The sequence below is a fragment of the Mobula birostris genome, chromosome 3, assembly GCF_030028105.1.
Source record: "Mobula birostris isolate sMobBir1 chromosome 3, sMobBir1.hap1, whole genome shotgun sequence".
In the NCBI taxonomy this organism is placed as follows: Eukaryota; Metazoa; Chordata; class Chondrichthyes; order Myliobatiformes; family Myliobatidae; genus Mobula; species Mobula birostris.
In genome coordinates this window covers 221,836,960-221,855,936 of record NC_092372.1, presented here as the reverse complement: position 1 = coordinate 221,855,936, position 18,977 = coordinate 221,836,960, and the positions used below count along the sequence as shown (strand labels likewise).

Below are 18,977 nucleotides of genomic sequence, written 5' to 3'. Positions count from 1 at the left end.
TCACTGCACCACGAGGTTCACTCGTCTCTACGCTGAACCAAGGCAGTGGCTGAAACAGCTGCAGTGATGACTGGCTTTGTGGCTGGGCACTCACTTTCGTCAACTTTAGTTCTGAATGTTATTTGCTTATTTTTATTTGCACTTTTTTTCTGCACATTAGGTGTTTGAGTGGCTTTTTTAATGGGTTCTATTGAGTTTCTTTGTTTTGTGGCTGCCTATTAGGAGATGAATCTCAAGTTTGAATATAGTATACATACTTTGATAATGATGTACTTTGAACTTTAAAATCATGCTAAACATTCAATTGCAGCATCATGTGGGGAAAGGAGAAGGAATAAAAAAAAAGAAATATTGTAAAATCAGTTTATATTTTGAAACAGCCTTAAGATTAATCGCATTTTCTTTTCCCCAGAGCTCTCTGAGTTATTTCCCTTCAAATGGTTATCTAGTTTCTCCTTTGAAAACTGTAACTGAATCTACTTTCATGCGCCAAGTGTCTGCCTGTTCTACTGGACACTAGATGCAGAATATTCAAACACGAGAAATCTGGAAAAAGCTGCAGCACTCAGGAGGCCAGGCAGTACTTGTGGAGAGAGGAACAAATTAATCTTTTAGATTAGTAACTTTATACCAGAACTGAGGCTCTATTTCAACAGAGCCACCTGACCAACTGAACATTTGTTGCATTTTCTAAATGCATGTGATTCTGCTGATGCCGGAAATCCAGAGTAGCACACATGAGATGCTAGAGGATCTCAGTGGTAGGAGGTAGGGATGAGCAGTGCACGGCGAGGGAACTATGAGGTGGATGGCGGTGGATGGCAGTGGATGGGAGATCTCCAGAGTTGATGAGGTTGGTGCTGCTGTGAAAGGCAATGGCCTGATTGCTCTGAATAGGTTCCTCTTCAAGAAGAGGTATCTGAGAGTTACACCTGGTCTTTGCAATGTGAGAGGTCAATCTGCCAGACTACACAGCAACCCTCTTATCTACAGGTTTGATGGTGAAGTTGGGATTGGTGTGGAGAGATTGGAAGGTAGTACATTCAATTGCATTTGCTCTTTCTTTAACTTCTTGATCATCGTAACTTACTATAATAAAAAGTAGGGACAATACTCTGCATTGTGGCAAATTACTTAAAATCTGGATCTTAATGTGCTGACTGTACTAGACCTGTAGTCAGCATGATTTTGTTAGGGGTGAGTTTATCCAGGCTGACTAATTTGATTGAATTTGGCAAAAAGGTAACAAAATACAATGATTATGGCAGAGCACTTGATGTAGCCCACATGGATTTTAGTAAGATCTTAGACAAGGTCCCACATGAGAGAGGTCCGGTGGATTGGAGATCATTGGATCTAAGGTAGGTTGGTAAACTACATCGTAAATAGCCTTGGTGGTAAGAGACAGAGTGATATTGAAGGGTTGTTTCTGGGATTTGAAGTCTGTGACAACTTGTGTGCTCCAGGAACTCTTACTGTATGTCATATGCATTAATGACTGCTGTGTCTTCCCTGCCATCCCCTTGCTGAAGTCCAAAAACCAGTTCCTTTCTGATGTTGAGTACACGGTGGTTGTTGTGACATCACTCAACCAGCCACAGATGGAGTACTGTGTGTAGCTCAAGGCGAGCAGGCAAAGGATTACATTGGAGAGGGTGCAGAGAAGTTTCACCCAGATGTTGCCTGGAATGTAGTGTCTCACATATGAGGTGATACTGGATAGTCTGGGCTTGTTTCCTTGGATCAGATCGGGCTGAGGGATTCCTGATAGTTGCACTAATTATGCAGGGCATAGCTAGAGTAGTTAGTAGGAAACTTGTTCACAAAACCTACAAAGCATAGCTTTGGAATAGCGGGGAAGAGGTTTATAGGGAAATTGAAGCAGATTCTTTTCACCCAGATGATGGTTGAAATCTGAAACACACTGCCTGAGTGGGTGGTATAATCAGGTACATACTCACATTTAAGTAGTAAGGCACAGCAGTCTACAGACCAAGTGCTAGTGGATGGATGATTGATGGTCATCACGATCTGGTGGGCTGAAGGGCCCATTTTTGTGGTGTGGGACTCTTCAAGGTAAATGGATTTCATGGGTGTGTGCCTGATGAATGATGCGCTTCAAGGATCTGGTTTAAAATATTCCACTCAGTTTAACTTTTGTCTCAAACATCTTATTTACAGCAGCTGAAAAACCTTCTGTTTGGCTCCAGTTTCTGCTGCTTTGCCGAGGAATGGAAGATACAGAGTTTCACTTTCAATGATCTACCTGAATTAAAATACGGAATCGTTCAGAAGAAGGTGAAAGTTTCTCTCATTGCATATTGTAGAGCACTAGGTATAGGATTTGTCAGTTCGAAAACAAACCCTCTCAAGTTGCAGAAATTGATATGAAACCCACACAGGTTACAGTTTGGCAATAAAGACAGGACTTCAGTGATGCCTGTGGACTGCTTAAGAAGTAATTTTGTAAAAATGGCAATACTTTTGATGAGTTACGAAGTTAACAGCACAGAAGCACCCAATATCTTAGGCCCACCACATACATGCTGACCATCAAGTACCTATGCATCTATACTGTATATATCTCCCACCCACCTGGCTTTACTATCGCCTTCTAGCTTGAACTCCTTCCCGTCCCTCACCTTCTTATTCTGGCACCTTCCCCCTTTTCCATTCCTGATAAAGGGTCTTGGCCCAAATCCATACCTGTTTATATTCATTTCCAAAGATGCTGCCTGATCTTTGAGTTCCTCTAGTGTTAATACCTGTGTTAATTCCAGTCCTCATTTAGACACTTATTAAATGTTGTGAGAATACCTGCCTCCACCATGCAGTCAAGCAGGGTGTTCCAGATTTCAGTCCCTGTCTAGGTGGAAACAAAATCTCAGATTCCCTTAAGTTTCAGGCACACTTGATGTAGGAAAATCCATAGATGTAATTTTTTTTATACATCCACCAGGTCCCCTTCCTGTTATAGAGTTATCCTGCATGGAAACAGGCCCTTAACCCATCTGGCCCAAGCTAGTTCCATTTGCCCATAACCTTTTGTATCTTTCCATTCCATGTGCCTGGGCAACTGAAAATTGTTAGTAGCAGTCAGTCTGTGTGTCTGTCCTCATAAATGAATCACAACATTATTTTCAAAATTATAGTAGTGACTACTTTTTGAAATTAATCCATTTGATTCAGGATGGTCATCTTGAAAAGGATGCACAAGCCGCTATAATAATGCAGTTATCCTCTGATATGATGGGTCTGCTCTGGAACCGAAGGGGCTTAAATAATAGATTTTAAACCAATATAATTTTAAAAGCCCTTTTCCCTTTAAAAATATGCAAAGTGATGCAATGCCTCTCTGGGATATGTTTATTTGGGCAGAACACAGTACCATGGCATGAACGAAAGCCCTTTCACTTGGTCCCGTTACGTACTGGTGAAAAATTCATGGTTTGTTTTGGTTGCCATGTGAATGTGTAAAAGTGCTCTCTCCTCATTAGAGCTATCTGTTGTTAACCCGGCTATGTCAGAAACATCCTCTGCTCCTCAATATCACTGAAATAGATTGATATTTATTTTGAAGTATGTGTTTGTTTTATCACTTTTTATTGTTAGTATGAATTATTTTATTTTACGGACACTGCTTATCTGATGCTATTTGTCTGTGATGCTGTTGCAAGTGAAGTTTTTCATTCCACGTGTGTTTCTACACTTGATGGTAAACTTGAGTTTGAGGCCTGGGGTAGTTCAACCACGATCACTTTGAATGGTGTGATAGGTTTGAGGGGCCGAGTGGCCTAATCCTCCCATTTTCTTAACAATTGACTGAATATGAAAAAAAGATATCCAGAGTGCACAGGCAGATCAGGCAAATGGATTACCATCATAGTTGGCCCAGACCTGCTGGCTGAAGGGCCTGCTGCTGTGCTGTACTGTTTTATTGACACTGTTTCCAGCATTCTGTTGTGTTGTTCAATCATGTTCTTTCATGAGTTAAGTATGCGTTAGATTCATTAAGAGTAACAGAAGTGAGGTTGTGTTTCAGAATTTCGGAAAGCCTTGGCTTCAAGACAAGTTCTGAGGAAACAATGCAGCGTAATTATTATTGTTGCAGTTTTGTTGTTGTGAGAAAATTATTATAACTTTAATTTCTGTGATAATGTGAATATAGGATATAAAACGTAACAGTACAGTACAGGCCCTTTGACTCATGATGTTATCTAAGAGTTTCCTATATGTCCCTAATGTATCTGCTTTTACCACCACCCCCTGCGATGTGTTCAATGCACTCAGCACTCTCTGTGTAAAAGAAAACCTACCTCTGACAACTGCCCTATACCTTCCTCCAGTCACCTTAAAATTATGCCTCCATTTCTGCTCTGGGAACATTCTAGCTATCGGCTCAATCTGTGCTTCTTGTCATCTTGTACACTTCTTTCAAGTCACTTCTCATTCTTGATGTGTGCTCATAAGACATGCTTTCTAATCCAAGCAGCATCCTGGTAAATCTCCTCTGCACCCTCTCTAAAGCTTACTTTCTATGAAGAGGCAACCAGAAATGAACGCAATACTTGAATTCAGACCCCTGACTAATGAGGCCAACACACCAAATGCATTCTTAATAACTTCATCAACTTCCAATGCAGCTTGGGGGGATCAATAGACGTAGACCCCAAGATCCCTCTGTTCTTTCACACTGCTGTGGAGTTGCTGTCTGAGATGCACTTCAAAGGAGAATTGGTTGTTTGCCTTAAATACGTTGTGGATAATGAGAAAGGTTTTCTAAGTTTACAGCAGGATAGCAACCCGGTGGAAATTGGGTAGAGTGTTGGCAGATGGAATTTAATGCTGCCAAGTGCAGGTGACACATTTTGGGAAATTCTGTGGGAGTACATAGAAACTTCAAGTTCCTGGGTGTCAAGATCGCTGAGGATCTAACCTGGTCCCAACATATGGATGTAGTTATAAAGAGGGCAAGACAAGCGGCTATATTAGGAGTTTGAAGAGATTTGGCATGTCAACAAATACACTCAAAAACTTTTATGGTTATACTGTGGAGAGCATTCTGACAGGTTGCATCACTGTCTGGTATGGAGGGGCTACTGCACAGGACCGAAAGAAGCTGCAGAAGGTTGTAAATCTGGTCAGCTCCATCTTGGGTACTAGCCTACAAAGTACCCAGGACATCTTTAGGGAGCGGTGTCTCAGAAAGGCAGCATCCATTATTAAGGACCTCCAGCACCCAGGGCATGCCCCTTTTTTCACTGTTACCATCAGGTAGGAGGTACAGAAGCCTGAAGGCACACACTCAGTGATTCAGGAACAGCTTTTACCCTCTGCCAGCTGATTCCTAAATGGACATTGAAGCTTTGGACACTAGAACCATAGAACCATAGAGCACTATAGCACAGAAAACAGGCCATTTGGCCCTTCTAGTCTGTGCTGTAACTTTATTCTACTAGTCCCATTGACCTGCACCCAGTCCATGACCGTCCAGACCTCTCCCATCTATGTATCTATCCAACTTATTCTTAAAACTTAGAGTGCGCCTGCATTTACCACGTCAGATGGCAGCTCATTCCACACTCCCACCAGTCTCTGAGTGAAGAAGTTCTCCCTAATGTTCCCCTGAACCTTTCCCCTTTCACCCTAAAGTCATGTCCTACCTCACTTTTTTTAATATACAGTATATCTGTTTTTCCACGTTTTTAATCTATTCAATATATCTAATTGATTTACTTGTTTATTTATTTTTATGTTTTTTTTCTCTCTGCTAGATTATGTATTGCATTGAACTGCTGTAGCTAAATTAACAAATTTCACGTCACATATTGGTGATAATAAACCTGATTCTGATTCTGATATGCAGTAAATGAAAGGGGTTATTTGATGAATTGAGAGATCCTGCAGTTCATATCATTAACATCCAGGCAGCTGGCACTTGTCAGCTGGGGTTGGCAGCTCAACTAGGAGATCTCAAACCTCTGCTGCCTTGTGGTTATACCAGCTCTTGGGGAAGGCTTTGGGAGTAAACCCTAAGGAAAAATCCAGAGCTGGAGTCCCTAAAGCAGTCCTATGTTGAGTTCAATGCTGGCTGGCAACTCCTGCGACACCACAGGTGCCAAACTGTATTTGTCTCTGTCTCTGCCATTCCTTTGGATTTATTAGCTGCGTAAAGAGGGCGAGTCTGCTACATGGGAAACAACTTGTTCTCCATATACGCCCTGAGTTGCGTATTGTCTTGTGTATCGATTGATGGTGCTGCACCAACAACATCGATGCAACATCCATGGTTGACCCGACCAATGGAGAGTCTCTATCATTAACTGCCTGAAAGTGGTAACATGGGTAGATAGGGTGGTGAAGAAGGCAACACTTGCCTTCATAGGTCGGTACTTAGATTTAAGAGTTGGGATACAAAACACACTGGTTACATGGCATTTGGAGTACCGTGTGTATTCCTGGGCCACACTATTAGGAATAATGTGCTTGCGCTGGAGACCGTTCAGAGGAGATTCACCCGGACTGGAAGACTTGAGAAAGGTGGAGCGATTGGATAGGCTGGATTTGTTTCCCCACGAGCAAAGGATGGGAAGGGTGACTTGACAAATGTGTATCAAATTATAAGGGTCATCAGTAGGGTAAATAATCAAAATTGTTTCTCCATGACAGGTATCAAAAACAGGAAGGCATAGGTTTAAGGTGAGAGGAAGGAGCTTAAAGTGGATTTGAGGGGAAAGTTTTACATAGAATGTGATTAATAGCTGAAACTTACTGCTACAGGAGGTGGTGAAATCAGAATCAGGTTTATTATCACCGGCATGTGACCTGAAATTTGTTAATGTAGCAGCAGCAGTTCAATGCAATACATAATCTAGCAGAGAGAGAAAATAATGATAATAAATAAACAAGTAAATCAATTACAGTATTTGAATAGCTTTTTAAAAATGTGTAAAAACAAATACTGTATATTTTTAAAAAAAAGTGAGGTAAGGTCTAAAGATTCAATGTTCATTTAAGAATAGGATGGCAGAGGGGAAGAAGCTGTTCCTGAGTCGCTGAGTGTGTGCCTTCAGGCTTCTGTACCTCCTACCTGATGGTAACAGTGAGAAAAGGGTATGCCGTGGGTGCTGGAGGTCCTTAATAATGAACGCTGCCTTTCAGAGACACCGCTCCCTAAAGATGTCCTGGGTATTCTGTAGGCTAGTACCCAAGATGAAGCTGGCTAGATTTACAACCTTCTGCAGCTTCTTTCAGTCCTGTGCAGTAGCCCCTCCATACCAGACAGTGATGCAGCCTGTCAGAATGCTCTCCATGGTACATCTATAGAAGTTTTTGAGTGTATTTGTTGACATGCCAAATCTCTTCAAACTCCTAATGAAATATAACCACTGTCTTGCCTTCTTTGTAACTACATCGATATGTTGGGACCAGTTTAGATCCTCAGAGACCTTGACACCCAGGAACTTGAAGCTGCTCACTCTCTCCACTTCTGATCCCTCTATGAGGATTGGTATGTGTTCCTTTGTCTTACCCTTCCTGAAGTCCACAATCAGCTCTTTGGTCTTACTGATGTTGAGTGCCAGGTTGTTGCTGTGGCACCACTCCACTAGTTGGCATATCTCACTCCTGTACGCCCTCTCGTCACCACCTGTGATTCTACCAACAATGGTTGTATCATCAGCAAGTTTACAGATGGTATTTGAGCTATGCCTAGTCACGCAATCACGTGTGTGTGTATAGAGTAGAGCAATGGGCTAAGCACACATCTTAAGGTGCACCAGTGTTGATCGTCAGTGAAGAGGATATGTAATCAGATACAATCATTATGTTTAAGAGACATTTAAGCTGACACTTGACTAGGCAAGGCATAATTGGATACAGACCTTATGTGGGCAAATGGGATTATCCAAGAAAAAAAGCAGGTGAGCATGGACGTAATAAGCTGAAGTGCCTGTATCTTGCTGTACAACTTCATGACTGTAACATCTTGATTAAAGAGAGGGCTAGTATGCCTGTGTGCAGTGTCTTGGCCCAAAATGCCAGCTCTTTATTCCTCTTCATAATTAAATATGCTTCTTGACCTGCTGAGTTCCTCCAGCATTTATGTGTGTTGCTCTAGATTTCTAGCATCTGTAGAATCTCTTGTGTTCTGTGTTTAATTTTACCTCTTTTGATGTTGTTTCACTACTTTAACAGCAAAGTATCAAACGAAGGCTGCTGTTTTTTTTTGAATAATAATCTGACTACTGCTCCCTGCTCCAACCTCACTACCGTATACACATCCAAACAATTATAACTCCTTGGAATTTGATGCTGTGAATTATTGGCTCTGATTATAAACAGGGAACCTTTAGGCCTAAGGGAATACAATTTTAGAACCACAAGCAAGAGTTCCCCTTGTAATTTGAGGCTCTTCAAATTGAAAATAGTGATCTGCAAACAGAATAAATGTAATAGTGCTTTGGGGGTATTCCTTGTGAAATGTAAATACAAAAAAAAAATTTTTTAAATCTTAATTCCCTCTGGAATGTGTTTTAGGGGCACGGGCTTTCAGCTTCAAGGGTTTCTTGACATCCAAAGAATCTGCAGGGAAAGTGCTTTGACAATTCGTGATCAGCAATGCACCAGAGATCTTGTGCTCATGGTAGCTGAATCCCAGCTAATTACTTTGATCCCAGGATGATTCATGCCTATTAGGAAGTGTAGCAGCTGGTATTGACAGCATGTTACTGATAAGAACGTGGGCACAGAATACCTTCTGGAGAGCGGGAATAACCTTTATGTTACCTCTTTTAAAAGGTAGGACATAAAACACTACAGCAAAGTGCAGAATTTTAATTCCATGATGATATGTCAACCTTATAGCCTACTTTGAGATCAATCTAAACCTTTCCCTCCTACATAGACCTCCATTTTGTTATCATCCATGTGTTTGTCTTACAAGTTTCTTAAATGTCCCTGAAGTATCTGCCTCTATCACCACCCCCGGCAGGGTGTTCCATATATTTTGAACAGATTGAAGATATATAGTGCAAAAACAAATAATATATATATTAAAAAAAAGAAAAGGAAGTGAGATAGTGTTCATGGGTTCAAAGCCCATTTAGGAATTGTATAGAAGAGGGGAGGAAGCTAATCCCCAATCACTGAGGTGTGCTTTCAGGCTTCTGTACCTCCTTCTTGATGGTAACAATGAAAAGAGAGCATGCCCTGGGTGATGGGGATCCTTAATAATGGATGTCGCCTTTCTGAGGCACCGCTCCTTGAAGACGTCTTCAATACTGCAGAGGCTAGTACCCAAAATGGAGTTAACGAATTTTACAACTTTCTGTAGCTTCTTTTGGTCCTGTGTAGTAGCAACCGCCCTCCCCTCCATACTAGACAGTGATGCAACCTGTCAGAATGCTCTCCACAGTACATCTATGGAAATTTTCGAGTGATTTAAGTGACAGACAGAACCTCTTCAAAATTCTAATGAAATAAAGCCACTGCCTTGCCTTCTATATAGCTGCATCAATATGCTGGGACCAGGTTAGATCTTCAGAGATCTTGATACCCAGGAACTTGAAATTGCTCACTCTCTGTACTTCTGATCCCTTTGAGGATTGGTCCATGTTTTCTTGTCTTACCATTCCTGAAGTCCACAATCAGCTCTTTCGTCTTACTGACATTGAGTGCCAGGTTGTTGCTGTGACACTGCTTGACTAGGTGGTATATCTCGCTCCTGTACGCACACTCATCTGCACCCATGTATCTTCCAACTTCTTTGTAGTTTCCTTATGCTTGCCCATGCCACATTTGATCAATGGAACCAAGCCTTGTAACACTGTGCAAACTGATAGTGGTTGAACCCTGGCGTGCCGAGCTACAATAGTGTCACTCTAACTACTACGCTACCGTCGCACCCCTATGGTACACTAGTCCTATGCAAATCCCACTGCATAGAGCATAGAAGAATGTTGTGTCAACCTCATGGCCTGCTCTAAGATTAATCTAACCCTTCTCTCCCACATACCCTTCCTTTTCCTATTTTTCTTCCTTCTATGCATGTAAGTCTCTTGAATCTCCTTATTGTATTTGCTTCTATCACCCCCTTTGCAGTGTGTTCCATGCACCTACCACTTTGTGTGTAAAAAAAAACACCAACCACCTCCCCCAATATCCCCCTATTATTTTCCTCCAAGCATCTTAAAATGATCTCCCTTAATGTTCACCAATTCTGCCTTGGGAAAAGGTCTCTTGTACATCTCTCATCCTGCTTCGCTGCAAAGAGAGAAACTTCTAGCTAAGTCAACCTATCTTCCACACATTCCTGTCAACTCTCTTCAGATAAAACCACTTATACACTAGGCGCAATGTGCAGTGGCCAGTTAACTGATCATCTTGCATGTCAATGGTTCATGGGAGGAAATGGGACCTTGCTGAGAGAACCCATGCAGTCACAATTCAAGTTCAAGTTTAATTGTCATTTAACCATGCTCAAGAATACAGCTAGTGTTCCTCTGGGGCAAAAATGCAAAACACACCAAGTCACACACAGCATACAGCACATATAATTATGATAGTTGAAAGCCATATATTACAAAAATATATATTAAAAATAATAATACAGCCCATCCCTGAGTATCATGGCCTTTAGATTGATGGTGCATAGATGGTGTCATGGAGCCACGTTTCTGCAAGAACAAGTGCGCAGTCGTCCTTCATATCATGCAATGCTGCCATGGGCAAACACAATCCAGCTTGTTTCCCACCGACCGAACTCCAGAAAGCAGCACTGGAAGGGAGGTGACAGTACGGAACCTAGTGGCACACAGCCAGCGCAGGCACCTCCTTCCTCGGCGACTGCAACAGGTGACCCGGAGACATGAATAAGGGCCTGGTTCACACCACTGTGAAAAAGACGTAAAGGGTGAACCAAGAGAGGCCTTCTCTGGGTGGCTGAAGCAGGCTGCAATATGGTGCACAGCAAGTCAAGCTCCACCGCTATCCAGCAAAATACTTGTGCAGTAGAAGAGTGCATGGATTTTACACTGCACTGGAGAGCAGGATTGAACCCTGGTCACTGAGGTCGTGAGGCTGTAGTTCTTCTAGCTGTCCGATAGAGTCACCCTTCAGCCAGTGTTGCCCACATCCTGTGAATGAATGAGGTTTCTCATAGGTCAGAGACACTTGTTTAAAAGGAGACTGTGGGTGTTCTGGTACATTCTGGCGACCCAATCAGCAGTCTTATTATGTACTGGTATGTACATTGTTGACAATGTCAACAGAAATCTTGAACAAAATTACTTTTGATAGCTGCGATGGTCCAATATATGGCCATAGCCGTGTTAGTCCACAGCTTTGTCTGCAGTGCTGATTTAAATTTTGGATCTGCAGGAGTGATAAATACAGATGAGCCAAACTGATTGAATTAAAAATGAATGAAGTAATTATATTTATTTTCATGCTTTTGGGATGACCTGAGCATTTTAGAAACAATGAGTTTTTTCTGAACTCTAACCCCTCTTACAATAAATGTAAAAAGCAGATTGCATGCTGCGATCCTCCACAAATAGCATGGTAGCAAAGTGGTTAGCATAACATTGTATTTCATTTGCCACGCTGCTTGCTCATTCTGCTAATCTGTCTAAGTCCTTCTTCAGCCTACTTGTTTCTTCAACATTATCTGCCCTGCCACCAATATTCATATCCATAAGACCATAAGACAAAGGAGCAGAAGTAGGCCATTCGGCCCATTGAGTCTGTTCCGCTATTTTATCATGAGCTGATCCATTTTATCCTATTTAGTCCCACTGCCCCGCCTTCTCACCATAACCTTTGATGCCCTGGCTACTCAGATACCTATCAATCTCTGCCTTAAAGACACCCAATGACTTGGCCTCCACTGCTGCCCGTGGCAACGAATTCCATAGATTCACCACCCTCTGACTAAAAAAATTTTTTCGCATTTCTGTTCTGAAAGGGCGCCCTTCAATCCTGAAGTCATGCCCTCTCGTACTAGACTCCCCCATCATGGGAAACAACTTTGCCACATCCACTCTGTCCATGCCTTTTAACATTCGAAATGTTTCTATGAGGTCTCCCCTCATTCTTCTAAACTCCAAGGAATACAGTCCAAGAGCGGACAAACGTTCCTCATATGTTAACCCTCTCATTCCTGGAATCATTCTAGTGAATCTTCTCTGTACCCTCTCCAACGTCAGCACATTCTTTCTTAAATAAGGAGACCAAAACTGCCCACAGTACTCCAAGTGAGGTCTCACCAGCGCCTTATAGAGCCTCAACATCACATCCCTGCTCCTATACTCTATTCCTCTAGAAATGAATGCCAACATTGCATTCGCCGCCTTCACTACCGACTCAACCTGGAGGTTAACCTTAAGGGTATCCTGTACGAGGACTCCCAAGTCCCATTGCATCTCCGAACTTTGAATTCTTTCCCCATTTAAATAATAATCTGCCTGTTTATTTTTTCTGCCAAAGTGCATAACCATACACTTTCCAACATTGTACTTCATTTGCCACTTCTCTGCCCATTCTTCCAATCTATTCAAGTCTCTCTGCAGACTCTCCGTTTCCTCAGCACTACCGGCCCCTCCACCTATCTTCGTATTGTCAGCAAACTTAGCCACAAAGCCCTCTATTCCATAATCCAAATCGTTGATGTACAATGTAAAAAGAAGCGGCCCCAACACTGATCCCTGTGGAACACCACTGGTAACCGGCAGCCAACCAGAATAGGATCCCTTTATTCCCACTTTCTGTTTCCTGCCAATCAGCCAACGCTCTACCATGTATGTAACTTTCCTGTAATTCCATGGGCTCTTATCTTGTTAAGCAGCCTCATGTGTGGCACCTTGTCAAAGGCCTTCTGAAAATCCAAATATACAACATCCACTGCATCTCCCTTGTCTAGCCTACTGGTAATTTCCTCAAAAAATTGTAATAGGTTTGTCAGGCAGGATTTTCCTGGACCCTTAGTGGGTCAGTGGCAGGTGGACTCTCTGCAGGGGAGATGAGAGCTTTTGAGTGGAGCACCAGGTACCTCCTCTATCTGGGAGTCTATCTGAGTCCTTCTGGGGAGACCTGGCTGGCAAACTGGCAGGACCTGGAGATGAAAGACATGGCCCAGCTGGGATGCTGGTCAGGCCTTCTCAGGGTGCTTTCCTATCGAGGCAGGGTAGTGGTCATAAACCCAGCTGGTGGCATGTTGTGGTACCAAATGGTCATCTTGGCCCCACCTGTCGCAAGAATACAGAGGAAGTTAGTGGACTTCTGGGGTAACAGGAAATAATGGGTCTCCGCAGCTGTCTTGAATCTCCCAATGGTAGAGGGCGGACAGTCACTGGTGTGTGTCTGTACACGGCTGGTGACTCTCCACCTCAGGACCCTGCAGAGTTTCCTGTATGCTGAGCATCCTCCCAGGTGACACCTGTTGGCAATGTACTTTCTCCAAAGGGGCTGCTGTCTTCATAAAGAGATGCGACTACCACCAGTGGGCGTAGGCCATGCTGCTTTGCAGAGTCTATCAGGACCTGCTGAAAGTCTGGAACATGGTTGCCTCAGGCTAGGAATCCCCTCCTCTGGCAGAGGACAGAGTCCTGGCTGAAGGAATTGCCAACCCCTGCCCTACCTCAACAGATGTTGGTGCAGCTCAGGTGTGTGGAATGACTCCAGTTGGGCTCACCTCTGCTCTGCCGGAGCTGCTTGTTGGGCCCACGCCCCACAATCTTATTCGAGAGCCGAGACCACACAATTTGAGCCATCTCTCATTGACACCCACAATCCCACTCAGGGATGCAAGTTTGACCAGGGTCCTATATAGCTGTAACATTACCTCTCGGCTCGAGAACTCAATCCCATGTTTGATGAAGGCCAATACACTGTATGCCTTCTGAACCACACAGTCACCTGCGCAGCAGCTTTGAGTGTCCTATGGACTCGGATCCCAAGATCCCTCTGATCCTCCACACTGCCAAGAGTCTTACCATTAATTCTATATTCTGCCATCATATCTGACCTACCAAAATGAACCACCTCACACTTATCTGGGTTGAACTCCACCTGCCACTTCTCAGCCCAGTTTTGCATCATATCAATGTCCCGCTGTAACCTCTGACAGCCCTCCACACTATCCACAACAACCCAACCTTTGTGTCATCAGCAAATCTACTAACCCATCCCTCCACATCCTCATCCAAGTCATTTATAAAAATCATGAAGAGAAGGGGTCACAGAACAGGTCCCTGAGGCACGCCACTGGTCACCAACCTCCATGCAGAATATGACCCGTCTATAACCACTCTTTGCCTTCTCTGTGCAAGCCAGTTCTAGATCCACAAAGCAAGGTTCCCTTGGATCCCATGCCTCCTTACTTTCTCAACAAGCCTTGCGTGGGATACCTTATCAAAAGTGTTTAGTTTCATCCTCAAAAAATTCAATCAGGCTTGTAAGACACAGCCTGCCTTTGACAAAGCCATGCTGACTATTCCTAATCAGAATATGTCTCTCCAAACGTTCATAAATCCTGCCTCTCAGGATCTTCTCCATCGACTTACCAACCACTGAAGTGTGACTTGCTCAACTTGCCAACCACTGAAGTAAGACTCCTTGTTGTATGCAAATTAACTGCCATGTTTCCTGCATTAGCCAGCACAATTAAATGCTGTAACATGGTTTAATTTTCAGAATCTAGTTCCTTGTCCTAGAACTGGCTGAATGTAGTTCACCACGGTATTGCTAGGAGCTGATGCTGCAAAATGTGTACCCTTTGTTTTATTGCCTTTTATTATTCTTTTGGCTGTGTGCTTTAGAGAGATATGACCCTTAAGGTTGTAAATATTGCATAATCATAAGACCAGTATGATGCAGTACTTTGCTGTGGTAGTCTTAAAAGAGGATATAATAAATTCCAGTTAACTGGGAAACATTGGGACCAGTACCTTTTGGCCCAGTTAGTCAAAATTTCATGGAAATAGTTTAAAAGGTATAAAAAGACAAACTAATTTTAACTGAGTAACAAATATATATTTAAATGAAATACAGGACAAATTATAACACTACTAATACTACTAAGTACTATAAAACTTAGTATTAGTTCCTAATAGTCATCAACAAAGGAATTCATCTAGTGTATGCTGCCATGTTCTTTTTGACTGTAAATGAGCAAAATCTGCGCAAACGCCTAGTGCAGATAATGGACTACCTTCATATAACGATTGCATCCTCAAAATTTTCATAGTGTGGTGACCCACTTTCTACGCAGGTGAACCGGCTCACAAACTAGCCCGTGTGCGGGGAGAGACTTGTAATGCACCTCTGACGTTATTTCTGCCCGGAGAGGGCTGGAAGGGAACTGCTTAAAAGTCAGTGCCGCGAAGTTGGAATAAACGAGTTTCGAGTGCGACTTACAGACTACGTGTTGTTATTTCTAGCTCTGTGGGTAGCACATCGCTACATTGGTGACCCCGACGGTCCAAACGGGATTTGGACCAAAGATGATCGACTCTTCATCTGTTCACGCAGTTTCGCTAAAACTGCCAACTTTCTGGACGCTGCGACCACGCGTGTGGTTTGACCAAGCAGAAGCCCAGTTCCAGATTCGGCGGATATCTTCGGATTCCACACATTACTATTACGTGGTGAGCTCCCTTGGCCAGGAGACAGCCGCCCAGCTTGGGGATTTCATACAATCACCCCCGGAAGAAGGCAAGTATGCAGCATTCAAAGTGCTGCTCATAGGGACCTTTGGCCTCTCACGGCGTGAGCAAGGTGCCCGCTTGCTGCACCTGGACGGTTTGGGGGACAGGCCGCTGTCAGCATTAATGAATGAGATGCTGGCCCTGGCTGAAGGACACAAGCCCTGCCTCATGTTTGAGCAGGCGTTCCTAGAACAACTGCCTGAGGACATACATCTGCTGCTGGCCAACGCAGATTTCAGTGACCCCCGGAAGGTGGCGGCCCGGTTAAATGTGCTGTGGAAAGCCAAGAGGGAGGGAGGGGCGTCCACCGGACAGATTACCAAGCCACGCGCCCAACAGCAGGCCAGACCAGGCCCGGCAACGGAGCACCCACAACCCAGAGGCAGGAATGAGGAGGCCAATGAACAGTGGTGTTTCTACCACCAGCGGTGTGGCACAGAAGCCTGCCGTTGTCACCTGCCCTGCAAGTTCCCGGGAAACGCCAGGGCCAGCCGCCACTAATGGCTACGGTGGCTGGCTACCAGGACAGCCTCCTGTATGTCTGGGACGCCGCTTCTTGGTTGACACCGGAGCAGAGATCAGCGTCTCTGAGACCCACCCTGAGAGCCGCAAACAGCAGCACGATTCAGACCTACTGCACCCGCACATTGCAGCTGCAGTTTGGTGCCAGCCGGTTCACGTGGGACTTCACACTGGCTGTCGTGGCCCAACCACTCCTGGGGGCGGACTTCTTGCGAGCCCACAGCCTGCTGGTCGACTTGCAAGGGAAAAGACTGGTCCATGCCAAGACTTTCCAACATTCTCCCTGGGTGAAGCCAAGTTGCCGGCCCCACACCTGGATTCCATCATGCTGTCTGACAACGAATTCACCAGAATCCTGGCGGACTTTCCATCGGTTCTGGCACCGCAGTTCACGGCAGCCATGCCCCGACACGGAGTACAGCACCACATTCCGACCCAGGGACCACCCCTCCATGCCCGCACACGAAGGCTCCCCCCTCCGGACAAGCTCAGCCTGGCGAAGGAGGAGTTCAAGAGGATGGAGGAATTGGGGATCGTACGGCGGTCTGACAGCCCATGGACCTCCCCCTTGCACATGGTGCCCAAAGCAGTCTGGGGCTGGAGACCATGCGGCGACTACCGCAGACTGAACGAGGCTACCACTCCAGACCAGCTATCCAGGCCCTGTCCCAAAGGGTGGACTATGCAACACTGGCGGAGGCGCAGCAGGCAGATGATGGGATGCCCAGCTACAGGACCGCAGTCTTGGGTTTGCAGTTGCAAGACTTGCTCTTAGGCCCAGGTGAGAGGGCCCTCCTGTGTGACGTGACTACTGCCCAACCTTGCCCCATCGTCCCGGCAGTCTGGCGGTGGCGAGTTTTTGGCTCCATACACGGCTTGGCGCACCCATCTATCAGGACGACTGTCCGGATGGTCTCCAGCAAGTTCGTGTGGCACGGACTTTGCAAACAGGTCAGCGAATGGGCCAAAACATGCACGTAGTGCCAAACAGCCAAGGTGCAGTGGCACACCAAAGCCCTGCCGCAGCAGTTCGAACCCACCTGCTGGAGGTTTCACCACATTCATGTGGATATCGTGGGGCCCCTGCCAGTGTCGCGAGAAGCGCGGTACCTCCTAACTATGGTAGAGTGGTTCACGAGATGGTCAAAGGTGGTCCCGCCCAACAATATCACTGCCGATTCCTGCGCCCGAGTGCTGATTGCAACCTGGGTAACATGCTTCGGGATACCGGTCCACATTACCTCCGACAGAGGTGCCCAGTTCACCGCCAGCCTGTGGTCGGCTGTTGGGAACACAATTACACCACACAACTGCCTACCACCCATAGTCGAACAGACTAATGGAACGCTTCCACTGTCACTTAAGGTCGGCTCACATGGTGGACAAGCTTCCCTGGGTCCTGCCTGGAATCCGCATAGCGCCCAAAGGGGATCTGCATACCTCGTCGGCCGAGCTGGTGTACGGCACACCCCTGGTTGTCCCAGGAGAGTTCATACCAGCCTCAAGGGGGCAAGAGGAAGAACCCACAGCAGTCCTGGACAGACTACGTGAAAGGCTCGGCAACCTGGCCCCCGTACCGCCTTCACAGCATGGACAGATCCCGATCTGCGTACCCAAAGACCTGCAGAACTGTAAGTTTGTATTCGTACGAAGGGGTGCACATCAGGCACCGCTACAGCGGCCGTATGAGGGGCCGTCCAAAGTGATCAGTAGCAACGGGCGCACGTATGTTCTGGACGTTGGGGGGAAAGAGGAGGTTTTCACGGTGGACCGACTCAAACCGGCCCATGTGGACTTGGCGCAGCTGGTCGAGGTTCAGGCACCGCCGCGCAGAGGCAGACTGCCCAAACAGAGACTGATCCAGACTGTGGACATTGGGGGTGTATCGCCGGTTCTGGAGGGGAGTTTATGTGGCGACCCACTTTCTACGCAGGCGAACCGGCTCACAAAATAGCCCGCACGTGGGGAGAGACTTTTGTAATGCACCTCTGATGTCATTTCCACCCGGAGAGGGCTGGAAAGGAACTGCTTAAAAGCCAGTGCCATGAAGTTGGAATAAACGAGTCTTGAGTGCGACTTACAGACTGCGTATCGTTATTTCTAGCTCTGTGAGTAGCACATCGCTACAATAGTAACATTCAAGATGATTGTCAATACTTTCAAATCTTCATGTTTTCTAACTTGATGAAGTAGTGAAATTGCTTCAATTTCACTCTGGCTGTTTCTGGCATCTCCAAGCCTGAATGCTTGAAACTGCAGTGAGCAAAACGGTTCTGAATTGTCTTACTGCTCACTTCTCACCAGCTGTCAGTGACAAAAATCACTGCTTTTTAAACACAAATACACAACTGACACTTTTAAAAACTGTTTCTTCCAAGCGCACTGTAAGTGCATGTGATTGACACTAATTAGAAACTGTTCAGCAACAATCTGCTGTCCCAATTAAGCAGCATAGTGTCCCAAATAAATGAAGAGAATTCTGGTTATTTTCTTGATTAAATTTTGTTCTTTAAGAATTGTCCCAAATAAGTGGCTGCCCCGATTAATCGATGGCCCAATTAACTGGACTGTTGTGTTTGGAACTGTGCGCGAAGGGTCACCACTCTGGTGCCATCTTCCATCTTTGGCCTCTTAGAAGATTGCTTTTCTCATTAGAACAATCCAAGAGGAGCTACAGAAGCCTGAAGACACATACTTAATGTGTTAGCAACAGTTTATTCCCCTCCACCATAAAATTTCTGCATGGTCCAT

At 45.0% G+C, this 18,977-nt stretch overlaps 1 protein-coding gene across 1 annotated transcript in view; it reads left to right on the top strand.

Annotated features, from left to right (window-relative positions):
- The window catches only part of mindy4 (MINDY lysine 48 deubiquitinase 4), a 280,604-nt gene that overhangs the window by 134,948 nt on the left and 126,679 nt on the right, over window positions 1–18,977 (top strand). Inside the window, exon 8 of the mRNA XM_072254193.1 lies at window positions 2,182–2,298. Coding sequence (XP_072110294.1) covers window positions 2,182–2,298 — 117 coding nt within the window. The remainder of the gene's footprint in view (window positions 1–2,181; window positions 2,299–18,977) is intronic.